The 19,384-nt window shown below is 40.5% G+C and overlaps 1 protein-coding gene across 6 annotated transcripts in view; it reads left to right on the forward strand.

Moving 5' to 3' along the window:
- JADE3 (jade family PHD finger 3) overlaps window positions 1-19,384 on the forward strand; it is a 150,299-nt gene that overhangs the window by 121,007 nt on the left and 9,908 nt on the right. For all 6 annotated transcript variants that reach the window (XM_054470976.1, XM_054470978.2, XM_054470977.1 and 3 more), the window contains 2 exons: window positions 2,690-2,857; window positions 7,009-7,125. In XM_054470976.1, the coding sequence (XP_054326951.1) occupies window positions 2,690-2,857; window positions 7,009-7,125 (285 nt within the window). The remainder of the gene's footprint in view (window positions 1-2,689; window positions 2,858-7,008; window positions 7,126-19,384) is intronic.

Below are 19,384 nucleotides of genomic sequence, written 5' to 3' on the forward strand. Positions count from 1 at the left end.
CCAGCTGCTCAGGAAGCTGAGGCAGGAGAATTGCTTGAACCCAGGAGGTGGACATTGCAGTGAGCCAAGATTGTGCCACTGCACTCCAGCCTGGGCGACAGAGTGAGACTCCATCTCAAAAAAAAAAAATGTGAAAGTTAGGGCCATTCCAAGTCCTTTTACATGTATCTATGATCTTATGACTGTGAGTAAGTCCACAAAAGGGCTCAGTAAATGATGTTCTGCCCAATAGACTGGCCAGGAGCTAAAGGATATTCCAAGAGCCGGCCACTGACCTGACCTCTCTTCTGCCAGTCTGAAAGAGACTCTATTTTAGGGAGGAAGCTTGCTTTCATTTCCTAGCAAACATTCTGGGCCTCAGACAAAGAGCTTTGAAGGTTAGAAACCTTATAAAATGATGCCTTGCTGTTGTGAGAGGAGCCTACCTAGAGTCTAGCTTCAGTTCTTGAGCTAAATACATTTGTTTTATCCAACCACCTACTCAAGCTCAGCATAGGGGGCATTCCAGGTAAATTGATGATAACAGCTCTACCTCTAGTGACCTTAAAATCTCATTGAGTTCTGTAGGCCAGGGTTAATTAAAAGAAAAAAAATACTAAAAATCTCACTGAGGAGAGGAAACACAACAGCAAATGTAGAGAAAAAGAATACATGATGCTGGCCGGGTGCTGTGACTCACACCTGTAATTCCAGCACTTTGGGAGGCCAAAGTGTGGATCACTTGAGCCCAGGATTTTGAGAGTAGCCTGGGCAGTGTGGCAAAACCCCGTCTCTACAAAAATTAGCTGGGCGGAGTGGCACATGCCTGTGCTCCTAGCTACTCGGGAGGCTAAGGTAGGACGATTGCTTGAGCCCAGGAGGTTGAGGCTGCAGTGAGCCAAGATCATTCCACGGCATTCCAGCCTGGGTGACAGAGCAAGACCCTGTCTCAAAAAAAAATAATAAAATTAAAGAACACATGATGCTGACTATGTACTTGGTGAGGGAAATTGCATGGAGTGGAGGATAGGAGTCAGGCATTGAGACAAACGCAAGGGGCTACAGTGACCTGAGCAGGGTTTTTGGAGGGCCCTGGAGTTTGAACCGGGTCTGGAAGGGTGAGAAAGGTCCAACTATGCAAACAACAGTTGACCATTTGGAGCAGGGAAACTGCTTAGATACATGGATGTGAAAATGAGAATGACCAGTTATGGAGAAAACCAGGAGGCCTGCCTGTCCAAGTCAGAAGCCCTGTGTTTGGGTATAGTGGGGCATGAGATCAGATAGTGAAGTACAAGGAGCAACAGGCTTTAGATAAGGAACCGGCAAACTTTTTCTTTAAGGATCCGCTGTAAATATTTCAGTCTTTATAGGCCACATACAGTCTCTGTTACATGTTCTTCTTCTTCTCTTTACAACCCTTTAAAAATGTGAAAACCATTCTTAGCTTGTTGGCTTTATAAAACAGACCTTGGAAAATAGCCAACCCCTAGTTTGGATAGTGGGGGGCAGGTAAGAGTAGAAGGAATATCTAAAGGGCTTGCCACTGTACGATGGTATGAATTCTTTTAGTGAGGAGAATCTGGCAGTCAAGTAGAGGAAGGGTTGAAGGTGTGCAGGGGGAAAAAGAAAATGTGGAAATTAATCAGTCTAGGCATGGCATAATGAGAACTTGGATAGAGCAAGTGGTGAGGATGGAGAGGAAGGTCAGAGTCTTGGGGCCACTGTAGGGAGAATAGCAAGCACCAGGTCAGCAGATGAAAGAAAATGAGTAATAAAAGTCTAGGAATTTGGATCTGGAAGATAGGAAGTATGGTGGTGACATGGACAGAAGGAGCTTGGAAAAGGACCAGGTTGTGGGGGGACCGATATTATGGTAACTGTTATAACTTGAATCTGAGTTGAGGGTGAATCTCCTGAGGCAGACAGAAATTTTGAAGCTGCCATATGGAATCAGTTAGTCTCTAATAGAGTAGAGCAGTAAGGAGGAAATGATGGGCAAAATTGGGGATAGCAAAAAGGGAGTCTAGAATGTTTCCCAAACTAATCTCCAGTTTCTCACAGTAATTATTTATTTGTCCAACTTCATTCCATAAAGGATTTGAAGCACCTTCCAGAACTCATTATGAATTATTGTGATTAGTGTAATATTCTATTCAAGATTCATTCACAAGTGCCTGTTTCTTCAACCCAAGCAAGCAATTGCTACGATTTACTGAGTACTTTTTATGCACCAGGTGTTAATAGGCTTTTTATAAACGTCAGTTCGTTTGCTCCTCAGAAGTTTCATTCTCTTTATTTTCTAAAACTTTTTTCTTGATCACAACAGTGTATGACTTTTAGGAAATGTTCAATAAGTGTTTGACTAATTATAATACATAGTCGTTGAAGAAGCTTTAGAAAACACACCAAAAAATGCTGTAATCACAACACTCAGATAACAGTTGGGTTAACGGTTGGCTGTATCTCCTCATCTTGTTCTATCATCCTTAAAGTCAGTTCTCATGGACAGACATGCTGATCTTAGGAGAGATGCTGGAAGTTGCTTTTTTGAGTATTTTTAAATCACTCGATACTGGATATAAGCTTGTTCGGCTTTATTTGCCTTTCTCCCAAAAGCAGAGGATACTCTGTGACTGTGTATCAGAACAGATACCAACCCTGGTGAGAAGGTGCTGACCATTCTCCCCTCTCCTCCTCATACCTCCAGGCCTGCTATGGCATCCTCAAGGTCCCAGAAGGCAGCTGGCTGTGTCGCTCCTGTGTCCTGGGCATTTATCCGCAATGTGTGTTATGTCCAAAGAAAGGTGGAGCCCTGAAGACCACCAAGACAGGGACTAAATGGGCTCATGTCAGCTGTGCCCTGTGGATCCCAGAGGTAAGAATTCATCCAGGCCCGTGAGACCATTTGCTCCAGGGTGTCCCTGTTCCCCACAACATTCAGACTGACTCAGGCTTAGTATGGAAATGCTTCATGCTTGCCCATGTTTCTGAAGTAATAGTACTTCCACTTGAGCTACCTCAGATCCTTCTTGGATGCGCACTTGCATGTAAGCCCATGCTGATTAATATATAGGTGGTATTCCCAGTGGTATTTGGGATAATACCCAAATATATACACGATATTTGGGTATATCATGTATAAATTGATAAATTTGTATGAGAGGAGAGACACAAAAGACCAGGGTGTGAGCAGCAGAATTTTTTAAGGTAAAACTTATATTTAGATGCCAAATTTTAAGTGTAGAGTTTTGTGATATTTTACGCATGTATGTATCTGTAACCACAACTCAGACCAAGACGTGAAATACCCTAAAAATAGACATAAGGCACCCCAGAAAGATCCTCTATACCCACTTTCCAGTCTCTATCCCCCAAGAATAACCACCGTTTTTGTCTTGATCATGATAGATTAATTTTGTCTGGTTTTAAACTTCATACAGTATGTATTCTTTTCGGTCTGGCTAACACTCCATGTTGTGGTGTGTATCAATAGTTTATTCCTTTCTATTGCTAATATTCCATTGTATGGATATACTCTGATTTATTCATTTTCTTTTGATGGGCATTTGGGTTGTTTACAGGTTTAGGCTATTACAAATAAAGTGAGCAATAACTCTTTGTCTACTGTGATAGATGCCCTTTACTTTTTAATTTTTATTTATTTTATTTTATTTCATTTTTGAGACAGTCTCGCTCTGTCACCCAGGCTGGAGTGCAGTGGCGCTATCTCGGCTCACTGCAAACTTTGCCTCTCAGGTTCACGCCATTCTTCTGCCTCAGCCTGCCGAGTAGCTGGGACTACAGGTGCCCGCCACCAAGCCTGGCTTTTTTTTTTTTTTTTTTTTTTAGTAGAGGCGGGGTTTCACCGTGTTAGCCAGCATGGTCTCGATCTCCTGACCTCACATGATCCACCCGTCTAGGCCTCCCAAAGTGCTGGGATTACAGGTGTGAACCATTGTGCCCGGCCGATGCCCTTTACTTTTTGAAGCTCTTTTCAGGGCTTACACTCAACATCTGCCAAAGACCTTCTTTACTCAAAATTCAGTTTTTTCTCATTATCTAGCCTGGTCCTTCAGTTGCTGGTATTTCCTGAGTGGCTACATGTACACTAACTTAATTAAAATGGGGCTTCAAGATATTTCTTCTTATGGCTGCCTTTTTTTTTTTTCTTTAGCTGTGTGGATATCCCACTCATGCCCTCTCTCCCCAGCCACTATCCAAGCCAGCAAAATTTGTTAGGCAGTTTAACTGCATGACAAGAGAGACTGCAGAATCTAGTTAATGGGGAGCTGACATTATATCAGTAACTCATTCTCCTTTAAGATTTTCCTGTTTTTAATCTTGTTAATATTGGTTCCAGGGGAGTTACTGTCTAATAAAGAAGCTCACAGAGTTACACTAAAAGTCCCATATATATACTTTTAAAGTATTCCTATGGCTATAGACATCACTATTTTTAAAAAATATTTGAATAGTAGTTTCTTTTTCTCACTAAGAACATCTAGACCTAAAATAAACTCAGGTTTCTGGCTTGAGAATGACTGTTTTCCAACAGCAAATCCCCCAGCTAATAGAGTAGGCTCTCTCAGCATATAAAAGTCCAGAACATGACTCAGGAAGAGCTCTTTAAAAACAAAATAAGTTTTCTCAGTTATTGACATTCTCTTATGGTTTCTAGTTCTTGGTTTCCAGTGCCTTCTGGACTATTCAAGATCTGTTAGTTTCCTGATGTGGGCAGAACCAGTACTAGTTTGGCATCCTTATTTGACAGTTCTTCACCTTTTAAAGCTGTATCTCTCTTAGAAACTCATGTATATATTTGGCGAGGTGGGGGGAATGAAAATACTTTCTACCAGCAGTTGCTTGACCCCTTATTTTCACATGGAAAAGAATATTTCCATCTTTTTTAAACATCCCTTTCTGCTGGGTGTGGTGACTCACGCCTATAATCCCAGCACTTTGGGAGGTCGAGGCAGGCAGATCACTTGAGTCCAGCAGTTTGAGACCAGCCTGGGCAACATGGCAAAACCCCATCTCTATTACAAATACAAAAAATTAGCCAGGTGTTCTGGTGCATGCCTGTAGTCCCAGATATTCAGGGGGCTGAGGCGGCAGGATCACTTGAGCCTGGGAGGTCGAGGCTGCAGTGAGCCCTGATCCTGCCACTGCACTGTAGCCTGGGTGACAGAGTGAGACCCTGATTCAAAAAGGAAAACAGAAAAAGCATCCCTTTCTTTTCAGCACTCTCCCAAAGACTAATTTCACTTTGAAGCTACTTTGGCTGAGGGAGTAGGGTAAACTCATGATAGTTATGTGGTTTTAAAGACTTTTGTTTTAAAATGTCATCCTCATCCTTTCTACTTACATTCTGCAGTCTCTTCATTACACAGATGTGCTGTTTTCCAACAATATCATGGTTCCTTTGTAAACCAAATGGAAAGACTTGTCACTGCCTCTGTTTTTTATCCTTAGTTGATTAAATGAAACAACAAGGCATGTAGCATCGTCTCTTAACATAATAGATACTCGATTTAGTTACTTTCAGTAGCTTTCTTTGGTTCCTAAGTAAAAGTGTCCATTAAGGTAACCTTGGCTGGGCACAGTGGCTCATGCCTGTAATCCCAGTACTTTGGGAGGCCAAGGCAGGAGGATCACTTGAGGCCAGGAGTTCAAGACCAGCCTGGGGTAACATAGCAAGACCTCGTCTCTACAAAAAAAAATAATAATTTTTAATTTTGTGGGTACATATTAGGTGTATATATTTATGGGATGCATGAGATTTTGATACAGGCATGTAATGCCTAATAATGACATCATGAAACATGGAGTATTCATCCCCTCAAGCATCTATCCTTTTTGTGTTACAAACAATCCAGTTATGTTCTTGTAGTTATTTTTATATGTACAGTTAAGTTATTTTGACTATAGTCACCCTGTTGTGCTATCAAATAGTAGGTCTTATTCATTCTTTCTGACTATCCTTTTTGTACCCATTAATTATCGCCACCCTCCCCCCGCCCTGTTCCCCCTACTACCCTTCCCACCCTCTGGTAACCATCTTTCTACAGTCTATCTCCTTGAGTTCAGTTGTTTTTATTTTTAGATCCCACAAATAAATGAGAACATGCAATGTGTGTCTTTCTGTCCCTGGCTTATTTCACTTGACGTAATGACCTCCAGTTGTGTCCACATTGTTGGAAATGACAGGATTTCGTTCTTTTATATGGCTGAATAGTACTCCATTGTGTATATGTACCACATTTTCTTTATCCATTCATCTGTTGATGGACACTTACCTTATTTCCAAATCTTGACTATCGTGAACATTGCTGCAAAAAATATGGGAGTGCAGATACCTCTTTGATATATGGATTTCCTTTCTTTTGGGTATATACCCAACAGTGGGATTGCTGGATAATATGGTAGCTCTGTTTTTTGTGTTTTTTTTTAGAATCCTCCAATCTGTTCTCCCTAGTGGTTGTAGTAATTTACATTCCCACCAACAGTGTATGAGCATTTCCTTTTCTCCACAGTGTGTGAGGGTTCCCTTTTCTTCACTCCTCACCAGCATTTGTTATTGCCTGTCAGTTAGATAAAAGCCAAAAATAATTTTTTTTTAATTAGCCAGGTGTGGTAGAGGCTGTGGTGGGAGGATCACTTGAACCCAGCAGTCCAAGGCTGTAGTAAGCCATGATTGCACCACTGAACTCTAGCCTGAGTGACAGAGGGAGACCTTGTCTCTAAAAAAAAAAAAAAAGAAAGAAAGAAAAGTAAAAGGTAATCATGCCTAGTCTATACTCCTGCTCTCTCATCCCATATGTGAATTATTTATATTACTGGAAATGAGTGAAGGACTGAGCAGTGGAAATAAGTTTTGTTTATTCTTGATTCCATATTAACCTTAAGAGATGTGACTTACCTCATTGTTTTGATGTTCTTAGCTTTATGTAACATCGTTTATGGTTTGTGAAAGGTACTTCTGGGATGCCTTGGTACTTCTGCCTTATGGTGGTATTTTATTTGTAGGTCAGCATTGCTTGTCCTGAGAGGATGGAACCGATCACGAAGATCTCCCACATCCCACCCAGTCGGTGGGCCTTAGTCTGCAACTTGTGCAAGTTGAAGACGGGGGCTTGTATTCAGGTAAGTCCCCATGAGAAGTGGTAGAGTGGGCTAACACCAAATTAGCTGGACTTACCCTCCCAGTGAGAGTGTCCTGTCGACTGAAAGGTCACTCAGGAGATTGCCCACCCACTCTTAGGGCTCTGCCATTGTACGGACCATTTCTGGAAATCCCTTTTTTGGATATTGCCTCTGGACCATTCAGCTTATTCTTTTCAATATTCGTAGTGATAGTTTATCTTCGTCCTTTGCTGTCAGAGCTGATGAATTAAGTGAGTTCTAAAGCTAGGTGATACTATCCTGGGTGGAAATCGGCTATAATTCTGAAACAACCAGGCCCATGTTCTTTTTTTTTTTTTTTTTAATTTCAACTTTTATTTTCAATTTTGGGGGTACATGTGCACATTTGTTACATGGGTATATTGTGTGATGCTGAGGTTTGAAATACATTTGGTTGTATCACCCATATAGTGAGCATAGTAAGTACCCAATAGGTAGTTTTTTAACCCTTGTACTCTCCCTCCTCCCTCTAGTAATCCCCACTGTCTATTTTTTCTGTCTTTATGTCTGTGTATACCCACTGTTTAGCTCCTGTTTGTAAGTGAGAACATGTGGTATTTGGTTTTGTGTTTCTGAATTAATTTGCTTAGAATAATGGCGTCCAGCTGCACCCATGTTGCTGCAAAGGACATGATTTCTTTTTTTGTTTTTTTCTCTCTTTCCAACTTTTATTTTCTGTTCAAGGGTACATGTCCAGGTTTGTTACATGGGTAAATTGTGTGTTGCAGAGGTTTGGTGTACAGATAATTTTCTCATGCAGGTAATCATCATAATACCCAACAGGTAGTTTTTCAATCCTCACCCTCAAGTAGGCCCCAATGTCTGTTGTTCCCTTCTTTGTGTCCATGCCTACTCAATGTTTAGCTCCACTTATAAGTGAGAACATGCAGTATATGGTTTTCTGCAATTAGGGGAGACGTGGATGGGATTGGGAATGGCCAGTTACCTCCAGCAAAGGCACAAAGGTTGCCTTCTCTTTCCATGTTATTTCTCCTTCTATCCCTAATGTAATAAGATGACTCTGCTGGTTAGAGGGATGGAAGGGCTGACCTTTCACCTCTCAGACCTCCTACATGTGAACTGCAAGCTGGTTGGAGTTATATTTGCCTGCCGACCTTCTTCGGCAAAGAGGGGACATTGCACAGTGCAGGGGTCTGCAACTGCCAGGCCACAGACAGGTACTGGTCCATGGCCTGTTAGGAACCGGGCCGCACAGCAGGAGGTAAGTGGCGAGCAAGTGAGCATTACCACTTGAACTCCACCTCCTGTCAGATCAGCAGTGGCATTAGATTCTCATAGGAGTGTGAACCATGTTGTGAATTGCGCATGCGAGGGATCTAGGTTGAGCACTCCTTATGAGAATGTAATGCCTGATGATCTGTCACCATCTCCCATCACCCCCAGATGGGATCGTCTAGTTGCAGGAAAACAAGCTCAGGGCTCCCACTGATTGGTGGTGAGTTGTATAGTTATTTCATTATATATTACGATGTAATAATAGTAGAACTAAAGTGTACAATAAATGTAATGTGCTTGAATCATCCCAAAACCATCTCCCCCCAGTCCATGGAAAAATTATCTTTCGCAAAACTGGTCCCTGGTGCCAAAAAGATTGGGGACCACTGGCTTTAGGGATAATGACTCTAGGCACTTTGTGAGATTTCTTGCTGTCTGGCATGACAATATTTTCCAGGCTTATCGTGTAGATTTCTTGCTCTAGACCTGGGATTAGCTATTCCTCCAAGGAACCCAGGGTCTTTTACTGGGAAGTTATAATTGAAGAACACAATCTGGACCCCCAAAGGCCCTTTTAATTTTTTGAATTCATTCTTATATTTGACAGAATTGGCTACTTCCTCTTTTTTTTAACCTTTCTTAAATGATTTTATTTATTTTAACTATGGCACTTTAAAAATCATAAAGGAAAAATATTTAAAGGAAAACTCTTTCCATGGAGACTACTACCCTAGGACATTGCCTGTGTGTTTATCTAAGCTCTCTCCTGGTTGCTGCCCATGTGTGAGTCCCTTGAGGGCCAAGATTGTGCATCATTTTTCTGTGAATTTCCCTGGCACAAAGTAGAGTGCCTGCCCATTGTTAGTACTTAATTATGGTTTATTGAATAAATATATTCATATTTTATTGTACCATGGATTCATTTGTGATATGCATTTCCCCCTCTGAAAATAATATATTTTTCATTTTTCAGTTATTTGGTCATTTTATAGTAGCACATTGGATTTATATCCAGTAACTTATTTTCTTTATTGTGGTCACTGCAGTTTCCCCCATTTTTGCTTTTGTTGTGGGACAGGGTCTCACTCTGTCACCTAGGCTGGAGTGCAGTGACACAATCATAGCTCACTGCAGCCTTGAACTCCTGGGCTCAAATGATCCTCACGAGTAGCTGATACCACAGGTGCACGCCACTACACCTGGCTAATTTTTAAATTTTTTTTTTTTGTAGAGACAGGATTTCGCTGTGTTGTCAGGCTGCTCTCAAACTCCTGACCTCAAGTGATCCTCCTGCCTTGGCCTTCCAATCCAAAGTGCTGGGATTACAGGCATGAGTCACTGTGCTTTTTTTTTTTTTTGGCCCGAGTCTCTGCTTGTTGCCCAGGCTTGAGTGCAATGGCACAATCTCAGCTCACTGCAACCTCTGCCTCCTGGGTTCAAGCGATTCTCCTGCCTCAGCCTCCCAAGTGCTGGGATTACAGGCACACACCACCACACCCAGCTAATTTTTTGTATCTTTAGTAGAGATGAGATTTCACCATGTTGGCCAGGCTGGTCTCGAACCTCAGGTGATCCACCCACCTTGGCCTCCCAAAGTGCTGGGATTACAGGCATGAGCCACCACACCTGGCCTTTTTTTTTTCTTTTCTTTTCTTTTTCTTTTTTTTTTTAAAGAGAGACAGAGCTTTGCTTTGTCACTTAGGCTGGAGTGCAGTGGTGAGATCATAGCTCACTATAACCTTGAACTTCTGAGCTCAAGCAATCCTTCCACCTCAGTCTCCCAAGTAGCTAGGTCTGTAGGCACACGCCACCATGGCTGGCTAATTTTTTTGTTTTGTAGAGATAGGGTCTTGCTGTGTTGCCCAGGCTTATTTTTTTCTACAATAATTAGTAATTGGCAATAAGACTTTGGTGAGAGAAAATATTGGCCTTGACCTTAACAGACCTGGATTTGTATTACAGCCCTGATGTACCACATTCTGCCACTATTATGGTTATTTATCTGTGAGTTTTATCTGCCCTAGTAGACTGTAAACTTAGACTTTCATCCTTAGATCCCCTATACCCGAATTTGGTAGACAGACAATATTAGATTGATGGATGGATGATGGATGAACAGTTTGAGAGATGAAACATTCTGGTGTAAGTTTCTCATTTGCAGAGCAATGATTCTTACTTTCATTACTTGAGTTCAGCTTTATTTTATAAAGGTCTTACCAAATTGAGACTCTTACAATTTTGATTATAAGGAATTTCATTACAGAGACTCCTCTGCATGAGGAAAGGGGAGGAAACGTAGAAAGGACTTTGTCATACAGCTTGGGTGTCAGCTCAGCCACAGTAGAAGAAAGCATCAGATAGATTCCTAAGGTTCTTGACTCCAGGCCTTGGGTCCCAGATAGTATCTCTGGACCCACCCAAGGCCAGGAGGAATCCGCCACCCTGAAAGGAAGGACACAAGCCTTGCTGGATTTGCCACCTACTGCTTGTAGAGCCCTTGGGACGTGAACGAACATAGGTGGTAGCCAGGCAGTGATCACTGCAGGCCTTGGGCGAGACCCAATGCTGTGCTGGCTTTAGGTCTGACTGGGTGCAGTCCCAGTGGTGGTGGCCATAGGGGTGCTTGTATTAGCCCTCCTCCATCTCCAGGCAACTCAGCACAGAGAGAGACTTCATTTGTTTAGAGGGAAGTAAGGGAAAAGAACAAGAATCTCTGCCTGTTAATCCAGGGAGTTCTTCCAGATATTACCCAGTAACACCAAGGTAGTATATCTACAAGTCTGCAAGAGCCATGGCATTACTAGGCTTGCGGTGCCTCCTAAAGCAGATATGGCTGTAGTGACCAAAGACTTAGATCACAACACCCAAGTCCCTCTGAATACCTGGAAAGTCTTCCAAAGAAGGATGGATACAAACAAGCCCAGACTGCAAAGACTACAATAAATGCTGACTCTTCAATGCCCAGACACTGATGAACATCCACAAGCATCAAGACTATCCAGGAAAACATGACCTCACAAAATGAACTAAATAAGGCAACAGTGATTAATCCTGGAGAGACAGATATGTGACCTTTCAGATGGAAAATTCAATGTAGCTATTTTGAGGAAGCTCAGCAAAATCCAAGATAACACAGAGAAGGAATTCAGAATCCCATCAGGTAAATTTAACAAAGACATTGAAATAATGGAAAAGAGGCTGGGCGCAGTGGCTCACACTTGTAATCCCAGCACTTTGGGAGGCCAGGGCGGATGGATCGCAAGGTCAGGAGATGGAGACCATCCTGGCTAACATGGTGAAACCCCATCTCTACTAAAAATACAAAAAATTAGCCAGGTGTGGTGGCGGGCGCCTGTAGTCCCAGCTACCCAGGAGGCTGTGGCAGGAGAATAGTGTGAACCTGGGAGGTGGAGCTTGCAGTGAACTGAGATCATGCCACTGCACTCCAGCCTGGGCAACAGAGTGAGACTCTGTCTCAAAAAAAAAAAAAGAAAGAAAGAATGGAAAAGAATCAAGCAGAAATTCTGGAGCTGAAAAATGCAATTGACAGACTGAAGAATACATCAGAGTCTCTTAACAGCAGACTTAAGCAGAAGAATTAGTGAGCCTCGAGACAAGCTATTTGAAAATGCACAATGAGAGGAGACAAAAGGAAAAAGAATGAAGCATGCCTACAAGATGTAGAAAATAGCCTTAGAAGGGCAAATCTAAGAATGATTGGCCTTAAAGAGAAGGTAGAGAGAGAGATCAGAGTAGAAAGTTTATTCAAAGGGATAATAACAGAGAACTTCCCAAATGTAGAGAAATGTATATCAATATTCAAGTACAAGAAGGTTATAAAACATCAAGCATATTTAACTGAAATAAGACTACCTCAAGACATGTAATAATCAAACTCCCAAAGGTCAAGGATAAAGAAAGGACCCTAAAAACAGCAAGAGAAAAGGAACAAATAACATACAATGGAGCTCCGGTGCATCTAGCAGCAGACTTTTCATTGGAAACCTTACAGGCCAGGAGAGAGTGGCATGACATATTAAAAGTTCTGAAGGAGAAAAACTTTTATCCTAGAATAGTATATCCAGTGAAAATATCATTCAAACGTGAAGGAGAAATAAGGACTTTCCCAAGTAAACAAAAGCTGAGGGATTTCATCAACACCAGGCCTGTCCTACAAAAAATGTTAAAGGGAGTTCTTCAGTCTTGAAAGAAAAGGATGTTAATGGCAATAAGAAATCATCTGAAGGTGCAAAACTCACTGGTAATAGTACACAGAAAAACATGGAATATTATAATATTGTAATTGTGGTATGAAAACCCCTATCTTGAAAGACTAAAAGATTAGCCAGTCAAAAATAATAATTACAACAACTTTTGAAGACATGGGCAGTATAATAAGATGTAAGTAGAAACAGCAAAAAGTTAAGGGAATGAAGTTGAAGTGTAGAGTTTTTGTTTTCTCCTTGCTTCTTTGTTAATTTGTTTATGCAATCAGTGTTAAGTTGTCATCAGTTTAAAATAATGGGTTATAAGATATTATTCGCAAGGCCCATGGTAAACCTCAAATCAAAAACATACAACAGATACATACAAAAATAAAAAGCAAGAAGTTAAGACATACCACCTGAGAATATCACCTTCACTAAAAGGAAGACAAGAACAAAAGAAGGAAGGAAGAAAAGACCACAGGACAACCAGAAAACAAATAAAATGGCAGGAATAAGTCCTTACTTATCAATAACATTGAATGTAAATGGACAAAACTCTCCAAAAGACACAGAGTGGCTGAATCAATATAAAAAACAAGGCCCAATGATCTGTTGCTTACAGGAAACATGCTTCACTATACAGACACATATAGGCTGAAAATAAAGGGATGGAAAAATATATTCCATGCAAATGGAAATCAAAAAGCAGGAGTAGCTATACTTAATAGAAAAAAAAACTATAAAAAGAGACAAAAAGATCATTATATAATGATAAAGGGTTCAGTTCAGCAAGAAGATAGAACAGTTGTAAATATATATGCACCCAATTCTGGAGCAACCAGAAATATAAAGCAAATATTATTAGAGTTAAAGAGATAGACCTCAATAAAATAATAGCTAGAGACTTTAATACCTTGCTTTCAGCATTGGACAAATCATCCAGATAAAAAATGAAGTGTCAGACTTAATCTGTACTATAGACCAAATCAACCAAGTAGATATTTATAGAACATTTCATCCAACAGCTGCAGAATATACATTCTTCTCCTCAGCACATGGAGTATTCTCAAGGATAGACCATGTGTCAGGTGCCAAAGCAGGTCTTAAAATAATTTTTAAAAATTGAAATCATCAATTATCTTCTCTGGCCACAGTGGAATAAAACTAGAAATCAATAACGAAGAATTTTGGAAACTATACAAACACTTGGAAATTAAACGACCTGCTCCTGAACGACCAGTAGGTCAATGAAGGAATTAAGAAGAAAATTTAAAACTGTCTTGAAACAAACAAACAAAAAAATGGGAACACAACATGCCAAAACCTATGGGATATAGCAAAAGCAGTACTAAGAGGAAAGTTTATAACAATAAGCATGTATATCAAAAAAGTAGAAAAACTTCAACCTTATGATGCATCTTAAAGAACTAGAAAAACGAGCAAACAAAACCCTAAATTAGTAGAAGAAAGGAAATATAAAGATCAGAGCAGAAATAAGTGAAGTTGAAATGGAAAAAAAGATCAACAAAACAAAAAGTTGGTTTTTTGAAAAGATAAAATCACCAAACCTTTAGCCCAACTCACTGAGAAAAAAAAAAGAGAGAAACCCCAAATAAATAAAATCAGAGATGAAAAAGGAGACATTGCTACTGATACTGCGGAAATTCAAAGGATCATTAGAGGCTACTATGAGCAACTATATGCCAACAAACTGGAAAACCTAGAAGTAGTGAACAGATTCCTAGACACATACAACCTACCAAGATTGAACCATGATGAAATTTAAAATCTGAACGGACCAGTGTAACAGATGGTGAGATTGAAGTCGTTATAAAAAGTTTCCCTTCAAAGAAAATCCTGGGACCCAGTGGCTTCACTGCTGAATTTTACAAAACATTTAAAGAAGAACTAGTACCAGTGTTACTCAAACTATTCCAAAAAATAGAAGAGAAGGGAATACTTTTAAACTCATTCTACAAAGCCAGTATTACCCTGATAACCAAAATCAAAGAAACATCAAAAAAAGAAAACTACAGGCCAGTATTCTGGATGAATATTGATGCAGAAATCCTCAACAAAGTACTAGCATACCAAATTTAACAATACTCTGAAAAGATCATTCACCATGACCAGTTTATTGAGGGTTTTTATCATGAAGGATGTTGAATTTTATCAAATGCTTTTTCAGCATCAGTTGAAACGATCATGAAGGTTTTTGTCCTTCATGCTGAAGATACGATTTTTCACACTGCTTGATTTGCATATGTTGAGCCATCCTTGCGTCCCTAGGATAAATCCCACTTGGTCATGATGAATGATTGTTTTAAAATAACTAAAAGGGTATATAATTGGATTGTTTGTAACATAAAGGATAAATGCTTGAGGTGTGGGATAGAAATTGAATAACATAGAGGAGCTAGAATAAAAATCTTGAAAAAGAACACCAGAGATTGATTTAGGAATTAAGGCATATCATTCCTCTTTGAAGAAACTTTGGGTTGGATGCAGTGGCTCATACCTAAAATCCCAGTGCTTTGGGAGCCCGAGGCAAGAGGATTGTTTAAAGCCGGAAGTTCAAGATAAGCTTGGGCACGGAAGCTCTTCTTACAAATGTGGATTTGTAAAAGGTAGCATTTTTCCTCTAGTGAAAGCATTTGAAAAAGTATTTTTCTTCTACAATTCCTGAAGAATATGTAGAAAATTATTTTTCCGGCCGGGCATGGTTGCTCACGCCTGTAATCCCAGCACTTTGGGAGACCAAGGCAAGCAGATCACCTGAGGTCAGGAGTTCAAGACCAGCCTGACCAACTTGATGAAACTCCGTCTCTACTAAAAATACAAAAAGTAGTTGGGCATGGTGGCATGTGCCTGTAATCCCAGCTACTTGGAAGGCTGAGACAGGAGAATCGCTTGAACCCAGGAGAGGCAGAGGTTGTGGTGAGCCGAGATCTCACCATTGCACTCCAGCCTGGGCAACAAGAGCGAAACTCCATTTCAAAAAAAAAAAAAAAAAAGTAAATAAACCACAGTGAGATACCATTTCATACCTACTAGGGTGGCAGTAATAAGAAAGGCAAACAATCAAGGATGTGGAAAAATTGGAACCCTCATGCATTGTTGGTGGAAGTAAAAATGATGCAGCTGCTGTGAAAAAAGTTTGGCAGCTCCTCAAAATGTTAAACATAGACCAGTAATTCTACTCCTAAGTATATACCTGCAGTTTAAGAGATCACCAAGACCATTCTCAGGTTCAGTAATTCACTAGAAGGACTCAAAGAACTCAGAAGAACAGTTATACTCACAGTTATAGTTTATTATAGTGAAAAGATACAGATTTAAAATTAGCCAAGGATAGAGGCACATAAGGCATGGTCCAGGAGAGACCTGGAATGCAGCTTCCAGTTACCCCTGCCAGTGGAATTGTGCAGATAGTGCTTATTTCTCCCAGCAACAATGTATAATACACATAGAGTATTGCTAGCCAGGAAAGCTCACCCTTGGTGTTCAGCGATTTTATTGAGGGTTGGCCACGTAGGCATTGCTCACCATCCACGTGGCTGATGTTACTCTCCAGTCCCTCCAGAGGTCAGGCTGATAGAAGGTGCCCCAAAGTCTCTACCATAAATCACATCATTAGCATAGACTATCTCACTTGGCCCAAGGACCCAAGGTAAACAAAGACACTCTTATCAGGCAGGACATTCCAGGGGCTTAAAGGTTACTTCTAAGGAGCTAAAGACAAACAGCCAAACCTTTTTTTTAGACAAGGTTATCCTTTACTGCACAATACCCAAGAGAAATAAAAACATATATCCACACAAAAACTGCTGCATGAATTTTCATAGCACCATTATTTCATAACAGACAAAAAGTTAAAACAACCCAAATGTCCATCAACTTGATGAAATGGGGTATATCTATACAATTATTTTTTGCCCATAAAAAGGAATGAAGTTCTAATACATGCTACAACATAGAGAGGAACCTGAAGAAAAGAACATGCTAAGTGAAAGAAGCCAAACTCACACAGCCACATATTGTTGTAATTCCACTTATATGAAATGTCCAGAATAGGCACATCAATAGAGACAGAAAGTAGATTAGTAGTTGCTTGGGGCTGGAGTTGGTAACAGGGAATAACTACAAATGGACACAAGATTTGGGGTTGGTGGTGATGAAAATATCCTGGAATTAGGTAGTGGCAATGGTTGCATGACTGTAAATATATTGAAAACCATTGAAATGTACACATTAAACTGGTGAACTTTATGGTATATAAAATATATCTTAATAAAGCTGTTTCTGTCATTTCAGTGAATGAATATAATGACCATGCTGTAATGCATGTAGTAAAGTGTTTAAAGACACATGTATAAAAGATGCTTTGTACAAGTGCTATTTGCTTGCCACAATGAGAACAGTGCTATCTCAATTTTTTATTTTAAATTTTTAGAGGTAAAAATATTTTTAAATGGGCATAATAAAACCTCTCTATCACCTTCCGTGGTTACAGTGGAAATAAGTGAGATGTATGCAAAGGCATTTTGTTTAATAGAATGTGCCAGACATATGTTTTAGAAAAAAACAAATAGGTATCTGGTATCTGACTGGCACCTTTCTTCTTTTTTTTTTTTTCTGAGACTGAGTCTCACTCTGTCACCCAGGCTGGAGTGCAGTGGCGCGATTTCGGCTCACTGCAACCTCCACCTCCCAGGTTCAAGCAGTTCTCTGCCTCAGCCTCCCGAGTAGCTGGGATTACAGGTGCCAGCCTGTAATTTTTAGTAGGGATGGGGTTTCACCATCTTGGCCAGGCCGTTCTTGAACTCCTGACCCATGATCCAACTGCCTCAGCCTCCCAAAGTGCTGGGATTATAGGCGTGAGCCACCGCGCCCAACCCTTTTTTTTTTTCAGGGTCTCACTCCCATCGCCCAGGCCGGAGTGCAGTGGCACGATCACGGCTCACTGCAGCCTCAACTTCCCAGGCTCCCACCTCAGCCTCCCTAGTAGCTGAGACCACAGGTGTGCATCACCACACCCAGCTAATTTTTGTATTTTTTGTAGAGACAGGGTTTCGTCATGTTTCCCAGGCTGGTCTTGAACTCCTGGACTGTAACAATCCTTGCGCCTTGGCCTCCCAAAGTGCTGGGATTACAGGCGTGAGCCACTGCGCCTGGCTCTTCTTCTTCTTTTTTTTTTTGAGAGGGAGTCTCGCCCTGTCATCCAGGCTGGAGTGCAATGGCGCGATCTTGGCTCACTGCAACCTCCGCCTCCTGGGTTCAAGCAATTCTCCTGCCTCAGCCTCCCAAGTAGCTGAGATTACAGGCGTGAGTCACTGCACCCGGCACTCTTCTTCTTTTTTTTAATGGTAATATTATTTTATGTTTTTTGTTGTTTTACAATCAGCTGGAGTGCAGTGGCACAATCATGGCTCCTTATAGCCTCGACCTCCTGAGCTCAAGTAACCCTCCCACCTCAGCCTTCCAAGTACCACAGGCGTGCGCCATCACACTCTGCTAGTTTTTTTATTTTTAGTAGAGACGAGGTCTCACTATGTTACCCAGGCTGGTCTCGAACCTCTGAGCTCAAGCGATCCTCTTGCCTCAGCCTCCCAAGGTGCTGGGATTATAGGCGTGAGCCACCATGCCCAGCCCAAGTTTTATCTTTTAAACTGCAATTTTTATTAACACATTGTAGTTGTACATATTTGTGGGGTATAATTTGATATCTTTATATATGTTGTATAGTCAAATCAGGATATTTAGCATATCCATCATCTCATGCGTTTATCATTCCTTTATGGTGAGAACATTCAAAAGCCTCTCTTCTAGCTATTTTGTAAAATATAATACCCTTCTGTTAACTGTCGTCTCCCTGTGCAATGGAACACCAGAACTTATTCCTCCCAATTATAACTTTGTACCCATTGACCAGCATTTTTTCACCACTAAAATATATAGATCTCAGCTATAAATACCACAGAATTACCTTTTTTGAAAAGAGTTGGATTTTATGGCAGTTTCCTAAGAGGTATTATATTTTTCATATAAGTACCCAATTCTTATCTGTGCATTATCTTTTATTTTGAGTAATTTATGTTTATATTTGTCTCTACATTCTATAAACGTTCTATAAATTTGACCTGAGAAGATCTGTTTTTAGCTTCCCAATAATAGTAGTTTGATGTCACTTACTCATTCCCTTGAATAGAAAATCATTTGCTTTTTCTTCCCATATCTTTAACAGTTATTAAACAGCAAAAGAGTACTGTGCCCAGCACTTTAAATCTTTTACTAAAGAATACCTTTTACTTTGTTTTTCAAATGTCTGACTAGTTTCTTAGCCAAGTGATAACAAAAGGTACCCAGGTAAAAGTACATCTTGAACTTTCATCATCCTCATTTTCGAGAGGCTTCAGTGTAATATAACAAACTTTTCTGATAGTGGTGTTAAAAGCTGGGGTGCACCATTTTAGGAGCTTCTTATCTGGAAGAATTCAGTAAGTGGCTAGATTACCACTTAATTGGAAAGTGGAGGGGGAGGTGTATAGAGTGGGGGATGGAGGTAGAAAATCAGGTACTCTAGAGGAAATTCAAGCAATAATAAATGTAAGGCTGGATTAGGTGATCTTAGAATTATATTTCATCCCTGGAATTCTCTATCATATGAAATTAGTTTAAATGAAATATGGAATATGCACCTTTAAAACTTTGCCAGTTGCCAGTATTCTCTTAGGTGTTGAATTTCTCAATCTAAGATGATCTGTTGGGCCTTTGCA

Source organism: Pongo pygmaeus, chromosome X, assembly GCF_028885625.2.
Source record: "Pongo pygmaeus isolate AG05252 chromosome X, NHGRI_mPonPyg2-v2.0_pri, whole genome shotgun sequence".
Taxonomy (NCBI): Eukaryota; Metazoa; Chordata; class Mammalia; order Primates; family Hominidae; genus Pongo; species Pongo pygmaeus.